This window comes from Lucilia sericata, unplaced genomic scaffold, assembly GCF_015586225.1.
Source record: "Lucilia sericata isolate MDLA Ls3-8-SP2 unplaced genomic scaffold, ASM1558622v1 Contig001851F_arrow, whole genome shotgun sequence".
Lineage (NCBI taxonomy): Eukaryota > Metazoa > Arthropoda > Insecta > Diptera > Calliphoridae > Lucilia > Lucilia sericata.
The window spans coordinates 42280-55812 of record NW_023995745.1 but is presented as its reverse complement, the minus strand read 5'-3'; the positions used below and the strand labels follow the sequence as shown (position 1 = coordinate 55812).

Below are 13533 nucleotides of genomic sequence, written 5' to 3'. Positions count from 1 at the left end.
AAGTAATTTTAAGTTAAAATTAAGTTGTAAATGTAAAAGTTTTTATTTGCTATAAAGCTTTTATTTCAAATGTTTAAAACAAAATGTTTTCTTTTTAATTAAATAAAAGCTTTAAAACTATTGTAAAACTTCCAATAAATCACCCAAAGATTCCAAATAATAATTTGGTATAAAATCCGTTTGTTTATTTTGAACCAATTCCATCACCTGAGGCCACTTATCATTACCAGTGCCCACTAAAAGCGTTTGGAAGCCACAATTCTTGCCAAATAAAACATCAATTTTAGCGCTAAGAAGATAAATATGAAAAGTAATCAAATTTCAAATTCCAAATATTTCCTCCCTTACCTATCACCTATCATCAATGTTCTCTTAGGCTGCAAACTACCCGTTCTAATCAAATTTTCACATATAACAGGATTAGGTTTGCCCATCATCTTGGCCTCTCGACCGGTGCAAGTTTGTAGTGCCACCACCAAAGCCCCTGTACCAGGCATACAAAACTTAGGATATCTATGAACAGCATCAGCATTTGTGGCCAAAAACAGGCAGTCGGGATTAGAGCCCAATATATTGGAGGCTTTTAACATTTTGGGAAAACTAAAATGTTCATCAAAACCTACCACTACAGCACCCACTTTTTCTTCAGCAGTTTCTCGTTTAATCTGCTCCAGCATATCAACCCAAATGCCTTGCACTACATCCTCACCCATGCCAAAGTTGCTAATATTTAACTTGTTTAATTCTTCTGCTAAAGCGGGGCTACCTATCACGTAGACCCTTTCGTTAGAGGGTAAATTTTGTTTTAGATATTCTGCTATGGAATAGGTGGGTGCTATAATGTGCTGCTCATCTATTTGGTAATTCATTTGAGAGGCTTTATGCCATAGTTCATGACGGGTTTTGGTGCCATTATTGGTTACGAAGTAGACATTTTTACCTAGAGCTCGTAGAGTATTAATGGTAGCGGGTACTTGGGGGATCACAGTGTCATCATGCCAGAGAACAGCTGGAATAGGTAACTTTTATGGTTAATTGTTCTTTAAAAGTTCTATGATTCTGAAGAAATTGAGTTTTGATCAAATGGCCAATACTAAAGAGATCCGCCAGACTAAAGAAATCAAGTCTCCGAGGCTGAGAACAAATTTCCTAAAGAATTTAAGTTTCCGCCAGACGGAAGATAAAATTTCCTAAAGAAATTGAGTCTCGCCAGATGGAGCCTAAATTTATTAAAGAAATTGAATATCCACCAGATAGAGAACAAAATTTCTGATGAAATGAAAAGTTCCTGAAGGAACTTAACTCTCCGCCAAACGGAAGACAAAATTTACTAAAGAAATTGAGTCTCAGAACATTTGTTCTCAGCCGGCTGAATAAATGGTCTCTTCTCATGACAAAAACAATAATACGTATAGAAATTGTTTAAAATTTTGTGTAATCTCTTTCAACTTACCATCACAATCTGTTAAAATAGTATCAAAGGAATCCAACCATTCTTTAAAGGCCATTTTGTCCAGATTTTTTAAATTTTTTGGTTGAATCATGTTTTTAACTAAAAATCTATTAAAAAATTTAAACATTTCTTAAAATTATAAGTAAATTTCTAAAAGTTTTTCACTAAAATCTAATTATACAAAACCTCTATACCTCAGCGTAGCTTTTTTACGTCCAATTCTCTTGACCTTAACTCTCAAACTATAAAAAGTTAAAGTATTTTGTTATTAAACAATGTGTGGAGAATATTTATTTAAACAATCATGATTCTTATCAATAAAGAGTTTAATAATATTATGGAATTCTCTTTATTCTATAAAATTATAAAATTACTCAGTTAATATATGTTTTAAATCTCCCAGTTTTGGTAGATAAAAATCGGGTATTTGTTTTTGCAATTCACAATTATCTGATATTTGCCATTGTTGGACGTCTTTTAAAGTATCTACCCCGGAGGGAAACAAATAGTGTATAGAAGCCACAATTATAACCAAACAACATGTCCGTTGAACCTCTAAATTTGGTTTAAGTTTTAGCAAATTATTTAGATTTTCATATTTTTTTATAAAATTTCTTACCTATCGCCTACCATTAATGTGGTGGCGGGTTTTATACAACCTTTTGTTATTAAAGGTTTGACAAATTCCGGATTAGGTTTTCCTATTATTGTGGCTAAACGATTGCTACAAGTTTCTATGGCTTTTACAAAGCAACCCGTACCCGGCAGCATTATCGTAGGAGTAGGTCCTTGGTTATCTGTACTGGCGGCTATAAATAAACACTCAGGATCCTTTAGATAGCAACAGGCTTTTGTTAGCTTGGGAAAACCAAAAAATTCATCAAAACCCACTATTACAGCCTTTACTTCCTGGTCAAGTTTAAGATTTTGTCTCAAATCAGCTGTAGAGCCTTTCATGGGTTCCTCCTCTATGGGCAAAAGTTTAATGCCCAAATTTTGTAATTCCCAAGCCAGACCCTCTCTGCCTATAACATAGGCTTTCTTGTTGAAATTCAATTTCTCCAAATATTTGGCCGTACAGTAAGTGGTATTAATAATTTGCCTTTCTTCCACCTGTAAACCCATGGAACAAGCTTTTTCCTGCAAATTTTGCCGAGTACGGGTAGAATTATTGGTAACAATATAACAAGTCTTATCTTGATTTTGAAACCAATTAAAAGTTTCTACAGAACCTTCGATAGGATCATCATTAAGCCATAGAACACCTGCAGTTATATAAAATCATTATAAATCTATTTAATTTATCAAAAAAAACTTGCCATCTGCATCTGTTATTATTGCTTCCAAGCTTTTAAAGAACTGCTGCACTTCTTTTCTGTCCAGACATCTTAAGTCTGTAAAACTATGCTTGAATTTTTGATAACACTTTATGCTACAACAACGTTTTGCAGAATTTGTAAATATTTGCCAAAAGTGTCTTGTTTTCTTTAAAGAAAACATTTATTTTTTATATCTTTCCTTTTTAATTTCTAATTTATATTAATAAAATAACTGACAATTTAGTTACTAATTGAAACTTCAAAAATTAACTTGTTTACAACAGCAAGCTGTACTTCTCAAACCATAAAGGAGAGTAGTGTTTACAAAAGCAAGCAGTGCTTCTCAAACCATTAAGGAAAATAGAAAAAAAACTTGCTCTATTTATGAAAAGCATGAAAAGATTTGCCAAGACTAAAGAATAATATAGTATAAATTCTCTTAATAATCAAATCATAATCAAACTGACAATAATTAAGAAGTCACGCCTCCTTAAGACGGTGACAAAATTTCCTAAAGAAAAGAACAAAGACACAATTTCCTTAAGAATTTCAGACTCCATCTGTTGGAGACTAAATTTCCTGAAGAAATATATGGCTAGATTTCCTTAAACAAAACCTTGGCAACTCTAAAACAAACATATTTTAATTTTAAGTCTCTTTAATTTTTAAACAATTTTTTTCTGTAATTAAAATTCTCTTTTTTTAATACAAGAGAAATGTGCAGAAAAAAGCTTTATGTCAACAGCTTGTTCAGTAATTTTAAACAAGAACTAACACTCTACTTTACTCACACGCCGAACTTGACAAATTTGTTTTCGAAATTGTAAAAATCTTTGTAATTGTTTTTTTAATGGAAGTTTATAAAAAATTAGATAAATGTCACAACAGTTGATAACAAGTCTTAAAATTAAGTTCAAAAGAAAACTGAATTCACATATGAGGCAGTAAATCGCCCAGTTTAGGTAAGTACATATCTGGTATAAGTTTAAGCAATTCGGGATCATTGGAGTTTTTCCAGGCTTGCACATCGTTTAGTTGATGTATGCCCGTACCCACCAGCAAAGTTTGGAAGCCACAATTATAGCCCAATAGAATGTCAGTATCGCATCTAGAAAAATGATATGTAGATAAATAATTTATTGTTCGGCAGTTGTGAAAACTAAAACACTTACCTGTCACCTATCATTAAAGTTCTTTCCGGCTTAATGGTGCCATCTTTGATAAGATGTTCACATATCTCTTTATTGGGTTTACCTATAACTAAAGCATTTCGCTCCACACATGTTTCAATGGCTCTAACAAAACTTCCCGTTCCCGGTACCACCATATGAGGCATGGGAAAACTTTCATCTGTATTTGTGGCGATAAACAAGCAATCCGGATCATTTAAATATGTGACTGCTTGTGTCAGTTTTGGAAAACTAATATGTTCATCAAATCCCACCATTACAGCACCCACTTTTTCATCCAATTTCAAATGTTTAGAAATATATTCCTCCAATGAACCGGGCATGCATTCAGCACCCACCTTATTATGTTCTATACCCACAGCATCGAGTTCTTTTGTTATACCCTCTGTACCTATGACGAATACTTTTTTATCAAAGTTAAGACCCTTTAAATAGGCCGCACCTGAATGTGCTGTTGAGATGATTTCTTCCTCTGTGATATTAAAACCCATATCGACGGCTTTCACCAGTAGTTCCTTGCGTGTTTTGGTGCAATTGTTGGTGCAAAAGAAAAATTTCTTGCCCAGTTCTTTTAAGCTGTTTATAGCCTCCACAGAGCCATCGATGACACTGCCATAAACCCAAAGAACGCCTGGTAAGTAAACAAAAAGTAAGTTTCATTACAAAAAATCTAAAGATAATCTAATCTTCAGCCGGAGGAGATGAATTTCTTCAGCAAACTTTATCTTCAGTATTGTGTGCCCTCAATGCAAAGACAAAATTTCCAAAAGAAATTGTTTAAAATAGTTTGTTATCTCTTTCAACTTACCATCACAATCTGTTAAAATAGTATCGTAGGAATCCAACCACTCTTTAAAGGTCTTTTTGTCCAGATCTTTTAAATTTTTTGGTTGAATCATGTTATTAACTAAACAAATTTGTTAGAAAAATTAAAAACATACATACATATTTAAATCAATAATATGATTTGAATGGATGGATTTCTAATGTGTTAAATAAATTCTAATTATACAATACTCTTCAGCATAACTTTTTCCCGTCCGTTCTTGATCTTTACTCTCAAACTACAAAACAATTACACATTTATGTTGTTATTAAACAATGTGGAGAATATTTATTTAAACAAGCATAATTCTTATCAAAAAGTTTTTAATATTTGGGTATCTTTCTCTTTTTCTATAAATTATAAAAGTACTCAGTTAAAATGGTTTAAATCTCTCGAGTTTTTGTAGATGAAAATCTGGTATCACAATTGTAACCAAACAACAAGTCCGTGGAAACTATAAATTAAAAAAAGGGTTTAGAAATTTTCATATTTTGTTACAAAATTTTTCACCTGTTGCCTAGCATTAATGTGCAGGCGGGTTTTATACAACCTTTTGTTATTAAAGATTTAAAAAACTTGCCATCTGAATCGATTATAATGCCTTCAAACCTTGTCCAGCCATCTTAAGTAAATAAAACTGGGTTTGAATTTGTGCTTCGACAACGTTTTATAGGATTTTTTAATACTTTCCAAAAGAGTATTGTTTTCTTCAAAGAAAACATTAATATTTTAACATTTTTTAACTTTAATTTTAATTTTATTTAATAAAAATAACTGACAACTGAAATAACTTGTTTACAAAAAAACAAGCAGTACTTCTCAAACCATAAGAAATGTTTATAAAAACAAGCAGTGGTCATCAAACATTACAGGAAATATGCTCTCTGTTGATAAAAAGAATAAAATGAGTTACCAAGGCTAAAGAAATAACGAAGCACAAAACTTAAATTCTTTACAAATTCATTCTGGGACTAGATTTTAGACAAATTCTGTAAATAATCAAGTCATAAGACCTTTGAAAAGAAAATTGTCTAAAGAAATAGGAGTTTTAGCTGGTTGAAGACGAAAAGACAAAATTTTTTAAAGAATTTAAACAAAGCTTTGGCAACTCTAAAATAAACACATGTTTTCAATATTTACTCTCTTTTCTTTTTACACATATTTTTTCTGTATCTAAAATTCTCTTTTTTCTAACAAGAGAATTGTGCAGAAAAAAAGCTTTATGTCAACAGCTGACTCAGTATTTTTAAACAAGAATTAACACCCTACTTTCCTCACACACAGAGTTTAACACATTTGTTATCGATATTGTAAAAATCTTTACAAATCTATAATTTATTTTATCATTTCCGATTTTTTGTTCTAACAACATAAAATTATACATTAACAAAAAGCATCATTTTGGCTAGATTATGGTTATGGGGAGCGTTATGTATGAAAAAGTTATTTGTGTTTTAAATGTATTGTTTATAAAAAAAGAATTAGATAAATGTTACGATAGATAGTGACAAGTCTTAAAATTAAGTTAAGAAGTAAATAAAATTCACATATGAGGCAGTAAATCGCCCAGTTTAGGTAAATACACATCTGGTATAAGTTTAAGCAATTCGGGATCATTGGACTTTTTCCAGGTATCCACATCGTTTAGTTGATGTATGCCCGTACCCACCAGCAAAGTTTGGAAGCCACAATTATAGCCCAATAGGATATCAGTATTGCATCTAGGAAAACGTTTAATTATGTTTTTTGTTTGACAATTGTGGAAACTAAAACACTCACCTGTCACCTATCATTAAAGTTCTTTCGGGCTTAATGGTGCCATCTTTGATAAGATGTTCGCATATCTCTTTATTGGGTTTACCTATAACCAAAGCCTTTCGTTCCGCACATGTCTCAATGGCCCTAACAAAACTTCCCGTTCCCGGTATCACCATATTAGGCATGGGAAAACGTTCATCTGTGTTTGTGGCGATAAACAAACACTCTGGATCATTTAAATATGAGGCAGCTTGTGTCATTTTAGGAAAACTGAAATGCTCATCAAAACCCACCATCACAGCACCCACATTTTCATCTAATTTCAAATGTTTTGAAATGTACTCCGCCAAAGAGCCAGGCATGGGTTCAGCACCCACCTTATTGTGTTCTATACCAACAGCATCGAGTTCTTTTGTTATACCCTCTGAACCTATGACAAATACTTTTTTGTCAAAGTTAAGACCCTTTAAATAGGCAGCCCCCGAGTGTGCTGTGGAGATAATTTCTTCTTCTGTGATATTAAAACCCATATCTACGGCCTTCACCAGTAATTCTCTGCGTGTCTTGGTAGAATTGTTGGTGCAAAAGAAGATTTTTTTGCCCAATTCTTTAAAGCGATTCATAACCTCCACAGAACCATCAATAACACTGCCATAAACCCAAAGAACGCCTGAAAAGTAAACGAAAAATAAGATTAGCTAGATTCAATATTCTCCTCTGCTGGCTGTGGGCAAATTTAATATGGAAATTTTTGCCTCAGAAATTTGTTACAAATCTTTCATTACTTTCACTTGACGGACTGTAGCTTACATCCCCGTCACTAATGACGTTCATTAAGGTCATTAACAATGTATAGGAAACCAGCAACAACAGACAATTTTAAACACACAAACCCAATTATTGACATTGCAAAGAAATTGTGTAGATTTTTAAACCAAAATCGAACCACACATTAAGAAAAAAACCCCAAATTTAATAAATGAAATTATGCAATTTAATACATTACAACAGAATATTTATCGCATAGGTACCTATAATTAATTATAATTAATGAATTTTTATTATTACCATCACAATCTGTAAGAACGGCATCAAAGGAATCCAACCATTGGGTCACCTTGTCGGCTTTTTGTTCCAATAAATTTGTAGACGTCTGCTTAAACATGCTGCTAAGGGGTCGAAATTTGTTTAACATTAATTATTCAGCTAAAACTTTGCTAATTTTCTCTATTATTAAATATTTTCTTTTTTATTTAATAAAACAATTGCAAGGTAATAAGTAATTAGTGTTTTAGTTTATTGAATGAATTTGTTTTAAAAAAATATTTTATGGGGGGCAATAGAATTTGCGATTTTTAGCCAGCTCCACCACACTAACAACAAGAACACAACTTGATAAAAGCACTTGAAAAAAACTACTGAAAGGAAAAATGTCAAAAAATAAAAAGTATATGAAAGAGAGCTAAGAATTTTTGCAGAATAAATTTAAGAGCTTATTGCTGTGTACATAATTAAAGAGAGTGTTTAAAAAGGTAAATAAACGAAATTGATCAGTGGCTTTCAAACTTTGCAATGTTTACAAATAAAAATAGTTATTTTTTAGAATTTTTGAAGAAAATTTACTTTTAAATCACATTTTTATTAATAAAATAAACTAAATTGAAGATAACAAACCAAAGAATATATAACAAAGTATTATAAACATAAAATGCTAGTAATTTTTGTAAACAATTACTATATATCGAAACATTCTCAAAATTTTGACTGCTCAAATGTAAAGTAAGTATAAATTTCACTAATTTATTTAAAAAAACTAAACAAGTAAATTGAAACTATATAAATTTAAGTGCAATAGTTAATTTTATAGAATTCCTATAGAAAATTTCTTTATCCAGCAGTCTGATATGCAATTTCTTTATAAAATGTCTTCACCCAGCAGAGACACAATTTCTTTAGTAAATTCTTGTCTACAGCCGGCGGAGACTCGATTTCTTAATTTCTTTAGAAAATATTATCTCCATTCGCCTGGGGAACCTTTTTTTAGGGAATTTTTGTCTTCATCTTCCTGAGACACAAATTCTTTGAGAAAATTTTGTGTCCTTTTTGTAAATACGCAACTTCTTTGAGAAACTTTGTCTCTATCTGGAGGTGAATCAATATTTTTAGATAATTTTTGTCATCTAATGGCGGAGAGCCCCTCTGAGACTTACTTTCTTTAGGAAATTTTGTCTTTAGTCCTCATAAAACCCAATTTCTTTACTTACTTTTATATTCGTCTATAAGAAATGTTGTCTTCTTCTGGCGGAGACTCAATTTCTGCAAACATTATTTCCATCTTAACTCAAGATCCAATTTCTTTAAGGAAATTTTGTTTTTATCTGACCGCAACTAAATGAGGCAATATTTCTTTAGAAAATTTGGTCTATATATTTTGTGGTGAATTATTAATTTCTTTGCAGAATTTGGTATCCGTTTGTTATAAACTTCATTTCTATAGAAAATATCTATCTTTAGGAAATTTCATTTCATCCATTTTGGTTATATTATGGAATCGGAAAATTTAATTTAATAAAATAAACACTGCTTTTGTTTTTTTTTATAAATTTATTTTTATTTTTTTTTTTACTTAGTTTCTTTTAAATATTTTGTTAAAGTTTTCTTATCATTTATGGTTTTTCATTGTATTATAATATTTTTCATTTGTTTGTTTTGTTGGTTTTGTTTTGCGTACAACTTCTTAAATAACTAAATAATATATTTATTTTTCTTTCTTTATAATATATAGATTTTTTTCATAAAAAAGTGTGTGTGTTAAATTAAATAACTAAATTTTAGAAATTATTACAAATTTTGTTTAATTAAAAAAAATCTAAAAAAGAATTTAAAGAAAAAATAAACAGCAGGGAGGTAGTTTTTTTCGTAAAAAAGGAAACAAACAAAAAGGGAAATCAAATTTGAAAACAGAAGATAAATAACTATTAAGAAAAAGAAAACTTAAATTGGAAGCTCGTTTTTAATTGAATAAGCTTAGTTTATATAAAAAATAAAAAAAATGGAAACTTAAAAAGTGTGGGAAGGAGGGGGAACAAAACTATTACTAAATTTCAACAGAAAAAAATAAACAACATTTTCTTTAAAAAGAAAATGAGCAGTAATTTTAAAAATCTCTATAATAATTTTTAAAATTCTAATAAAATATTTAAATTTTGATACAATTTTACTCATTTTCTGCTAAAGAAAATTTTAGTTTATCTTTGTTTTAATTCAATATTTTGTTTGTTTGAGCGGACTAATCAGTTGGACTAAGAATTAAGTGGTAAAATAAGCTGGGTAATTAGGAAAACATGAGGAGGTGAGAGTAACACAATTTTAAACTAAAAACAAAAGATAGCAAAAAAAAATCTAATAAAAAATGACTTAAAACTTTTTAGTAAATATATGTATGTGTGTGTTTTTTGTTAAATTTTAACTAAAATAAAGAAGCTTGTTGTGGCATCATCATGCCACCAGGGCCTGACATTGTTGTTACCCCAGGCCCAGACCCCAGTGGATTATTGGCACCCCCCACAGATAGGCCCTGTAAACTACCAGCGCCGCCGCCTACATTACCGCCCATCATACCCCCTGGCCCGCCGCTGCCACCACCGCCGCCGGCCACACCCCCCACAATACCCTGTTGCATGGGCATACCGCCAGGGCCTAACATAGTATTGGTACCCGTAGGACCCAACATGGGTGAGACGCCACCCGATGAGGGCGGTTCGGGACTGTGAGATTTCTTTTTACGTTTCTTTTCCTTTTTGCGTTTTTTCCGCTCTTTTTCGTCTTCGTGACGCTTTTGTTTTTTGTGTTTCTTTTCGTACGTTTCCAAGCCGGAAGAATCTGTAAGAGATTGAAAGAAAAATTTTAAGAAAAATTAAGAACTTTTTATGATAGTGTGTATGTTACCCATTAAATTTGTTTCTGGTGGCTGTTGTCCATCTTTGTGTTTATGTTTTTTATGTTTATTTTTATGTTTACGTGCGGGTGTTGTATTTAAGGCTCTGTATTGCTCCGGTAACTGGAAGAGAAATAAAGTTTTAAAGCATTAAAAAGGAGTATTTAGGAAATGGATTAACAACTATCAGCGACCCTATAAAAATGTTATAATTGTCTAAACTGTAAGAATGTAGTCGGGACTTTAGATACATTATAGTCTGGCTTATAGTCGGTTTCACTTTCACTTATAGTTTGGACTACAGCTCCTCTATAGTGTGGACCATAGAATCACTATTGACAGGACTATAGACTCACTATAGTCAGGACTAAAGTCTCACTATATTCAGGACAATAGTCTTACTATAGTCAGGACTCACAGTCTCACTCGTCAGTACTATAGTCAGGGTTATCGTCTCACTATATTAACGACTATAGTCTCCCTAAAATCGGGACTATAGTCCCACTATAGTCGGGACTATAGTCTCACTATAGTCGGGACTATAGTCTCACTATAGTCGGGACTATAGTCTCACTATAGTCGGGACTATAGTCTCACTATAGTCGGGACTATAGTCTCACTATAGTCGGGACTACAGTCTCACTATAGTCGGGACTATAGTCTCACTATAGTCGGGACTATAGTTTCACTATAGTCGGGACTATAGTTTCACTATAGTCGGGACTATAGTTTCACTATAGTCGGGACTATAGTTTCACTATAGTCGGGACTATAGTCTCACTATTGTCGGGACTATAGTCTCACTATTGTCGGGACTATAATCTCACTATAGTCAGGACTTTAATCTCACTATAGTCGGGACTATGGTCTCACTATAGTCGAGTCTATACTCTCACTTGTTATAATTGTCTGAAATATAAGAATATAGTGGGTACTATAGATCCATTATAGTCTTGTTTATAGTAGGTTTCACTTTCACTTATAGTTAGGATTATAGCTCCTCTATAGTGTGGACTATAGAATCTCACTATAGTCGGGACTATAGTCTCATCATAGTCAGGACTATAGTCTCATTATAGTCGGGACTATAGTCTCACTATAGACTTACTCTAGTTAGAACTATAGTCTAACTATATTTGCGACTATAGTCTAACTATAGTTGGGACTATAGTCCCACTATAGTATCAATATATTCTGGTCTATAGTCAGGACCTAGTGTACTTGAAATAGTCTGGACTATATTCCTACAATAGCCTGCAAAATAGTCCCATTATAATCCATAATATTGAGTACTGCCAGTCCCCGTTTTCGTAATTTTATAGGATCTTAACATTAATATTTGATATAGATTATTAATAATAGTTACAAAAACAAACTCACCGGTCCGGGATGTAATCTGAAACCAGCTAATTGTACTGCAGATAAAGGCAACAATTCTTTGCCAACTATGGGTGGTTTATCAATAACACTACGTAATGTACTATTTTCCTGGAAAAATAAAAGAAAACGAAAATTTTTAATAAAAATAAATAATTTAAAACTTTTTTAGAATGAATTGGGAAAGTAAAATACACATTTTTACAGAAAACTGTCCGAAACAGTTACTTTTATACAAAACAGACACGTTTCTATAGAGAACTATTCATTTCTATGGAAAATTAACCTTCTCTATAGAAAATTAAACAAATCAGATACTTTTCTATAGAAAACTATCTGAAACCGACATTTTTCTACTAAAAATTTACTAGAGAAACAAATTTCTATAGAAAACTTTCAAAGAAATGCACCTTTCTATTAAAAGTAAAAACAATACTATGGAAAATTGTTGAGAAGAGAAGATACTTTTCTATTGAAACACGTTAAAGAAATACTTTTCTTATGGACGTTATCAAAAATATGACTTAAATTTAAAGGAAACACAGCCATTATTTTGTATCTTATTTACTTACATCCCTCACAACAAATATTTACAGGTTTTTCTAACAAGTCAGTAAAAAAAAAAACAACAAAATTATAATAAAATTTTGTAGACGTCATACAAAAAAACCTCCACTAAAGGAACACAACTATTATTTCATACTTTTACCACAAAATAAAACTTACCAAGTTATTCATTCCATCATAGATTCCTGGTAGATTGGGCAGAAATGAGGCTAGTGATTCTTTGACTTTTTTATCCTTAAATTTGGTCAACGTATGATGCAGACCATATTCAGTCATGAGATCTTTATCACCCGTCAGTTCACCCTTCCCAGGTGGTTCTTTCAGCGAATAGAATGGTCCCGTCTGTATAATGGTGGGTGTTTTACCCAAAGATATTGTGGCCTTCAGCGTACCCGATGAATCTTGTCGCGAGACTACGGGTGAACGGCCACCATGTGGTGAGGATTTTGGTGAATAATTTGATTCCATTTTGCGAAATTGTTCGCCCATCATCATATTGCCATAATTGTTCATCATGTTTGGATTTCGTTATGTCCCTGTAGTGAGTGAGTGAGTGCTTTGAAAGTTTAAAAAAAACCCCTGCCTTCAAGAGGGGAGGGGTCTTTTTGCTTTGTAGCTAGTAAACTGTTTTTCTTTTTTTAACGTTTTTTCCTTTTTGTTGAAGGATTTTTTAGGATAAAAAGTTAATTATTTAGCACCTTTAGTTAGCCAGTTAGAGCCAGCTTTTTAAAGAGTGCTTGTGTGTTGTGGCTGATGTTTATATGATGGTTTTCTCCTCTAACCACTGCCTTAGCTTTTGTGGTAGCCTTCACTTGTGTCGTTTTTATTTTATTTTTATGTTCTGTGTATTTTTTTTACGTATCTGCTAGACAAGAAATTTTTTTTTTCTTTAGCTTTTGCTGCTGGCAATGTATTTTTTTTAACTTTCTTTGTTTTTTTAATTTATTATAATTATTGTTATTTTTTTTACTAGTTTAACATAATATTTATTTTGTTTTAAATTTTTTGTTTAAATTCTTCTATACGAAAAAAAAAATTGCCGTGAAATCTGTGCTCTTTTTCACTTTTTGGCATTATCTGAAATTCAGCAATATTTTTCTTTTGTT

The 13533-nt window shown here is 31.7% G+C and overlaps 5 protein-coding genes across 6 annotated transcripts; all 5 read right to left on the bottom strand.

Annotated features, from left to right (window-relative positions):
- Positions 1-19: 19 nt before the first annotated feature.
- On the bottom strand, positions 20-1758 carry LOC119612865 (glycerol-3-phosphate phosphatase). Of its 2 annotated transcripts, none has more exons than XM_037968749.1 (4): positions 1648-1758; positions 1454-1560; positions 349-1009; positions 20-289 (listed from the first exon to the last, which is right to left on the bottom strand). In XM_037968749.1, exons 2-4 carry the CDS (start codon positions 1542-1544, stop codon positions 118-120), a joined length of 924 nt encoding a protein of 307 aa, XP_037824677.1. In that variant the 5' UTR covers positions 1545-1560; positions 1648-1758; the 3' UTR covers positions 20-117. The 2 variants fall into 2 exon arrangements, with proteins under 2 accessions (XP_037824677.1, XP_037824676.1); XM_037968748.1 differs by having other exon boundaries at positions 1640-1695.
- Positions 1758-3007, bottom strand: LOC119612864 (glycerol-3-phosphate phosphatase-like). Its single transcript, XM_037968746.1, has 3 exons — positions 2773-3007; positions 2073-2718; positions 1758-2008 (listed from the first exon to the last, which is right to left on the bottom strand). Exons 1-3 carry the CDS (start codon positions 2951-2953, stop codon positions 1900-1902), a joined length of 936 nt encoding a protein of 311 aa, XP_037824674.1. The 5' UTR covers positions 2954-3007; the 3' UTR covers positions 1758-1899.
- Positions 3008-3614: 607 nt separating this feature from the next.
- LOC119612866 (glycerol-3-phosphate phosphatase-like) lies at positions 3615-5455 on the bottom strand. The gene is made up of 4 exons (XM_037968750.1): positions 5299-5455; positions 4771-5242; positions 3945-4593; positions 3615-3880 (listed from the first exon to the last, which is right to left on the bottom strand). Exons 2-4 carry the CDS (start codon positions 4859-4861, stop codon positions 3703-3705), a joined length of 918 nt encoding a protein of 305 aa, XP_037824678.1. The 5' UTR covers positions 4862-5242; positions 5299-5455; the 3' UTR covers positions 3615-3702.
- A 627-nt stretch (positions 5456-6082) lies between these two features.
- Positions 6083-7966, bottom strand: LOC119612873 (glycerol-3-phosphate phosphatase-like). The gene is made up of 3 exons (XM_037968756.1): positions 7615-7966; positions 6568-7216; positions 6083-6509 (listed from the first exon to the last, which is right to left on the bottom strand). The coding sequence occupies exons 1-3, from the start codon at positions 7739-7741 to the stop codon at positions 6332-6334; spliced, it is 954 nt and encodes a 317-aa protein (XP_037824684.1). The 5' UTR covers positions 7742-7966; the 3' UTR covers positions 6083-6331.
- Positions 7967-9451: 1485 nt separating this feature from the next.
- On the bottom strand, positions 9452-13509 carry LOC119612867 (mediator of RNA polymerase II transcription subunit 19). Its single transcript, XM_037968751.1, has 4 exons — positions 12587-13509; positions 11864-11971; positions 10495-10606; positions 9452-10428 (listed from the first exon to the last, which is right to left on the bottom strand). The coding sequence occupies exons 1-4, from the start codon at positions 12941-12943 to the stop codon at positions 10016-10018; spliced, it is 990 nt and encodes a 329-aa protein (XP_037824679.1). The 5' UTR covers positions 12944-13509; the 3' UTR covers positions 9452-10015.
- Between the last annotated feature and the right edge of the window lie 24 nt (positions 13510-13533).

Excerpts from the sequence above, each read along its gene's own strand:
- LOC119612865 (XM_037968749.1), bottom strand. The coding sequence starts at position 1,544 with ATGATTCAACCAAAAAATTTAAAAAATCTGGACAAAATGGCCTTTAAA. Across the intron at positions 1,010-1,453 it reads TATTTTAACAGATTGTGATG|CTGTTCTCTGGCATGATGAC; the intron begins GTAAGTTGAAAG and ends TACCTATTCCAG. Across the intron at positions 290-348 it reads ACATTGATGATAGGTGATAG|CGCTAAAATTGATGTTTTAT; the intron begins GTAAGGGAGGAA and ends TTATCTTCTTAG.
- LOC119612864 (XM_037968746.1), bottom strand. The coding sequence starts at position 2,953 with ATGTTTTCTTTAAAGAAAACAAGACACTTTTGGCAAATATTTACAAAT. Across the intron at positions 2,719-2,772 it reads AATAATAACAGATGCAGATG|GTGTTCTATGGCTTAATGAT; the intron begins GCAAGTTTTTTT and ends ATATAACTGCAG. Across the intron at positions 2,009-2,072 it reads ACATTAATGGTAGGCGATAG|AGGTTCAACGGACATGTTGT; the intron begins GTAAGAAATTTT and ends AACCAAATTTAG.
- LOC119612866 (XM_037968750.1), bottom strand. The coding sequence starts at position 4,861 with ATGATTCAACCAAAAAATTTAAAAGATCTGGACAAAAAGACCTTTAAA. Across the intron at positions 4,594-4,770 it reads TATTTTAACAGATTGTGATG|GCGTTCTTTGGGTTTATGGC; the intron begins GTAAGTTGAAAG and ends TTTACTTACCAG. Across the intron at positions 3,881-3,944 it reads ACTTTAATGATAGGTGACAG|ATGCGATACTGACATTCTAT; the intron begins GTAAGTGTTTTA and ends TCATTTTTCTAG.
- LOC119612873 (XM_037968756.1), bottom strand. The coding sequence starts at position 7,741 with ATGTTAAACAAATTTCGACCCCTTAGCAGCATGTTTAAGCAGACGTCT. Across the intron at positions 7,217-7,614 it reads CGTTCTTACAGATTGTGATG|GCGTTCTTTGGGTTTATGGC; the intron begins GTAATAATAAAA and ends TTTACTTTTCAG. Across the intron at positions 6,510-6,567 it reads ACTTTAATGATAGGTGACAG|ATGCAATACTGATATCCTAT; the intron begins GTGAGTGTTTTA and ends ACGTTTTCCTAG.
- LOC119612867 (XM_037968751.1), bottom strand. The coding sequence starts at position 12,943 with ATGATGAACAATTATGGCAATATGATGATGGGCGAACAATTTCGCAAA. Across the intron at positions 11,972-12,586 it reads ATGATGGAATGAATAACTTG|GAAAATAGTACATTACGTAG; the intron begins GTAAGTTTTATT and ends TTATTTTTCCAG. Across the intron at positions 10,607-11,863 it reads TCAGATTACATCCCGGACCG|TTACCGGAGCAATACAGAGC; the intron begins GTGAGTTTGTTT and ends TTTCTCTTCCAG.